The sequence below is a fragment of the Nestor notabilis genome, unplaced genomic scaffold (genome assembly GCF_000696875.1).
Source record: "Nestor notabilis isolate BGI_N333 unplaced genomic scaffold, ASM69687v1 scaffold33570, whole genome shotgun sequence".
NCBI lineage: Eukaryota > Metazoa > Chordata > Aves > Psittaciformes > Psittacidae > Nestor > Nestor notabilis.
The window spans coordinates 12,874-17,521 of NW_009910325.1; the positions used below are offsets into that span (position 1 = coordinate 12,874).

General features: G+C 48.1%; 1 protein-coding gene across 1 annotated transcript in view; it reads left to right on the forward strand.

Annotated features, from left to right (window-relative positions):
- TBC1D2 (TBC1 domain family, member 2) overlaps window positions 1-3,775 on the forward strand; it is a 14,161-nt gene extending 10,386 nt beyond the window's left edge. Inside the window, exons 10-14 of the mRNA XM_010009457.1 lie at window positions 2-191; window positions 1,106-1,226; window positions 1,747-1,932; window positions 2,576-2,697; window positions 3,387-3,775. Of these exons, the coding sequence (XP_010007759.1) occupies window positions 2-191; window positions 1,106-1,226; window positions 1,747-1,932; window positions 2,576-2,697; window positions 3,387-3,588 (821 nt within the window). The 3' untranslated portion in view covers window positions 3,589-3,775. The remainder of the gene's footprint in view (window position 1; window positions 192-1,105; window positions 1,227-1,746; window positions 1,933-2,575; window positions 2,698-3,386) is intronic.
- Window positions 3,776-4,648: the final 873 nt, after the last annotated feature.

The window sequence follows — 4,648 nt, forward strand, 5'->3', positions numbered from 1 at the left end:
CGGCTGCTACGGCAGAGAAAGAGCACTGAGCCCCCTGCCTGCCGGCAGATCGAGCTTGACCTGCCCCGCACACTGACCAACAACAAGCATTTTTCCTCTCCCACCTCCCAGCTCATCCCCAAGCTCCGGAGGGTGTTGCTGGCATTCTCCTGGCACAATCCTGCCATTGGATACTGCCAGGGACTGAACAGGTGAGGAGCCAGGTATGCTGCTTCTTCACTGAGAAGGTGTAAATACATACTCTAGGGTGTTACTCAAGCAACCCCAGGCTCATGCCTCTGTAGAGTTCTGTCCTGGCTGCAGAATTCTGCATTTGGTGTGGTTTTTTTCACCCGGTGTTGTTGCTGGAATTAAGGAATCAGCAGGATGCACTTGTTTGGCATCTCCATAGTGAGGAAGGAGCAGCTTTAGGAGGTGGAGTGAGGCAGTCCCAGAATAAGACCGTGAAGCTGGGCCTGAATTTCTAACTCTGAATGTGCTCAGCAGAAAAACACCCTGGTGATTCCCCTTTCTGCTGAGAAATGTTGGAGGAAATGTTGGGAAGGAAGAGATGAGGGAGTTGCAACAAATGACGTGAGGAAAGGCTGAGGAAACTCGGATTATTCTGTCTGGACAAGGGAAGGTTCAGGGTATCTGAACATCTCTTCCACTTCCCAAGGGAGGCCAAAGCTGAGGAGAGTATGGGCTTTAGAAGAATGTATGGGAAAGTGAGCTATGTCACTTAATACGGAGTGCGTCGCTTAATATTAATGTGTCCATAATATGGAGTATCTCTGGGTAAGCTCTTTCCTGTATGGCAATAACCAAAATCAGCACACCACTAACTTCAGGAGATCTACAGAACATCCCATGCTTGGGGAGGCTGGCTTTGTCACATCAGTTCTGCATTTGCTGCTTCCTGTTTGCTGACAGAGGCACATGGGAGAGAAAATTATGCCCCCATGGTTCCTTCAGAAGCCTGCAGAATGGTTCACTTGCCTCTCTGACCAACTGTCCTGCCACATTTGACGCTCATGGAACTAAAGACATGCCAAGAGGAGTCTTGGATTCTGCAGTTCCTGTGCTGGCAGTGTTGTAGTGCCTCACTGTTTCTTGTCCATCACAGGCTGGCAGCTGTTGCCCTGCTGGTCCTGGAAGATGAGGAAAGTGCCTTCTGGTGCCTAGTCCATATTGTGGAGAACCTAATGCCAGCAGACTACTACAGTGAGACGCTGATAACATCACAGGTGAATTGGGCATGCTCACATTTACTTGGTCTGTGACATAGTGATTTTCAGTAAAGGTTTAAAAGCAAGCAGTCAACTTCCATTGTGTTTGATTTCTCACAGAAGAGTGAACCCACCTTGCAGTCCCTTTGCAAAATTGATCCCTAGGCACTAGGATATCGGGCACCACTCCTGAGTAATTACATGAAGGTGAGGTTAGTCAGAAGGAAGGTGCCCATTAATTATACAGTTACTTATTTTAAGAAGGGCTCAAGCATGAACTAAGTATGAGGAAGGCCCCATTCTGCAGCTCTTCAGATGTTTCTTCTGAACCTGCACCCTATCTTTGGAATGTCACGTGCAGATAGAAGGAAATCTATATTTGCTGTACTTGCATCAGTACATGATCAAATACAGCATTAGTTCTGGCTTTCGGGTTCCCCGCAGATCAGAAATCCCTCTGGCCATTTGATGTAAAATGTTCTGTGAGTAACCCTGTAATTCAACTGGATGCTTATGACAGTTTTTTTGTCAACTTCAGGTAGATCAGAGAGTCTTCAAAGACTTCCTGTCAGAAAAGCTGCCTCGCCTCATGGCTCATTTTGAGCACTATCGGATTGATGTCTCACTCATCACTTTCAACTGGTTTCTGGTGGCCTTTGTGGACAGCCTGGTCAGCGACATCCTCCTGCGAGTGTGGGATGCCTTCTTGTATGAGGGAACTAAGGTGCGACCCTCAGTCTTGGTCTACCTCCTATCCTCACCACCTCTATGACATGATGGCAGTGCAATGGACACACACACATTTCAAAGAGATGGAGGGTTGAGCCTTTTATCCTATCCTGCCTGTATGGTGGGGTGCCTTGATGCCTCCCAGCCTCTGTGTTGTATGTTTACTTGCTTCTGGTAAGCAGACCTAGTCTGTGATGCTGTGCATAGTATCCCTGGCACTTTTGAGCAGCTTTCTGATGGGCCATGGTGTCTTCTGCTCTGTGACCTGCACAAAACTGAGAGTATAACAGATAAAGGGGGAAGAAGGTGGACAGACAGTTAGTATCTGAAGAAATGAGTCTAGCATTGTCCCTGCGCACAGTGAGAACTGGAGAACCCTTGTGGAATCCCTGTGGGGTCCCTTCCTTTTGGAGGATCTGGTATGCTCTGGGGTTGTAAATTACCTTACAGAGGATCATTCTCTTGGGATTGGTTCTGTGCTTCTTTAGGCCTGCCCTAACATAGCCTACCGAGAGCAGGAGAAGCCCAGTGTCCAGCCTGTACTGCAGAATTATGTGCCCCACCCCGTGTTTTGTACCAGAAGAGCCTGGTCTTCAACTGCCTAAGACTGCCAACTCAAACACCTTTCAACCCTCCAGGTGATTTTCCGCTATGCTCTTGCGATTTTTAAATACAACGAGGAGGAAATCCTGAGAATTCATGACAGTGTGGAGATCTACCAGTACCTACGCTTTTTCACGAGAATGATCACGGATGGCAGGTAGGACTGTGGGTTGTAGGCAGCCTTCCATCCTGGGTTTGTACTTGCTTGCCTGTTAGGTCAGCCTAAAAGGAGTACTGACCAGTCTGTTAAGAGAGATGCATGTGCATTGGCAGGTCCATGGGAATGTATGAGTTTGTCTCTTTGACTTTCCCTTCATGGTGTTACTTAAAGTCTTTTTGGCTCAGGCAAAAGCAACTACAGCAGAGCAGGCCACAAAGTCTGGGCCAGCCTCCTTTTTGCAGCAGCTGGAACTTGTGCTGCCACTTGCTGCGTTTCTCTAAACTGTAGTTGGGGTATTTGGGAAAACAGCACAACTCACAACATTTAATGGCAATATGTGTCTGAGAGGAAGTCTTCTGTGATCAGAAGAGATCAGTGTTGGGAATATTCCTGCCCTAGGGGCCATCAGAGTTAGCATCTGATGCACCATATCCTGACTAGTGGCTGCACACTGGTACCTTAAAAGGTGGTGTAGTGCAAGGCTGTTTAAAATCTTGCTTGTGTTGGTTTTTGTGTGGGGAGTTGCTGTGATTCCTTTAAGACTTTGTTGCTTGATGACTTCTGAGCTCAGAGATCTGAAATTTGAGGCTCTACTCTTTGCCTACCCCAGGATGCACTTGGCATATCTGTTCCCATCTGTCACCAGCCAGTGAATCGGTTCACCAGACCTATCTTTTCCATTGTAGGAAGCTGATGAACATTGCCTTCAATGACTTAAACCCCTTCCCCATGAAACTGCTGAGGAACCGCCGGTCGATGCACAGGGAAGAGCTGGAGGCAGAGCTGTGTGAACTGGAACAGATCAAGGCAGCCTATGTAAAAGAGAGAGCAGAACAGGGGCCTCAGGACCTGAAGGAGGTGGTCAGTGAAGAAGAAGAAGAGATTTAACAAAAATACAGTTCCGTATCACTTCCTTCTCACCTTGCAGAAGGTTTCAGTAGCAACTGTCTGTAAGAGATGGAGCAGAGGGGGAAAGGTGATCACAGCAGGAGTTCATCTGCCTCAGGAAGCAAGGCTGTAAGTATATAGGACCGTTTGGGGGACCATACAGGACCAAGTTTTGTAAATGACTGGAAGGCGTCAAGGGCAGTTTATTCTCTCTTGAACTTTTCCTCATTCAGCCTACCCTGTCTTGAGCAGGTCAGGATTACAGCTGATGGTCCATAGGAAATACCAGTTGTGGTACCATGACACAAGTTGATATGGTGCAGAAGACCCCGCCAGGCAGGGCTCTTCTACCTTTTCTGATGGAGGCTTGAGAGATATCTTTATGTACAAGTAAAGTCACCAGAAATAATGAACTGAGAGCACTCCTTCATTGGTTCCTAGAGCTTCTGAATTGGTCAGGAAGGAAACCTGCTCTATGAAGGCATGGTGCCTTCGGTGGCTAGCCTGCCAGGAGAGTGTTGTGTTTTAACATGGCAGTACCTGAGTCATGACACTATCTCCAGAAGGGTGTTGGGCCCGAGGAAGTCCTGGGAGCTGAAGGCCATCTTCCCATGGGACTTGGGCTGGAACAGGTGAGAGTGGAATTGCATCTAGTTTGTTTTGTTTCCTCTGGTAGTCCATGGTAGCACAAGCTGTGTCTGCCTGCCTGGCTGAGAAATGCTGGGAGCTACCTTTCCTCTTTGTTTAGCTCTGAGCAGAGCCGTCTATGGGTTGGCCTGACCCTGGCAGCACTGTGCCTTCCGGAGGTGGGTTTGATCCATAGAAAAGCTTTCATCTTAGAATGAAACCAGCTGCAGCCTGTCAGGTCTTCTGATCACCTCACACTTGGCCAGGATAAGTGTGTGGCCATCTCCCCCTGCCTCACAGTTTTGCTCTTCCTGTGCCGGGTTTCTGTGTTGACATTCCTGTGACTCCCATTCATAATGGGAAGGACGAGGTCGTTTATGAGTTTCCAGTATTGAAGGAATATGGAATATGGCCCTCTGCAGGTGAACCTGCC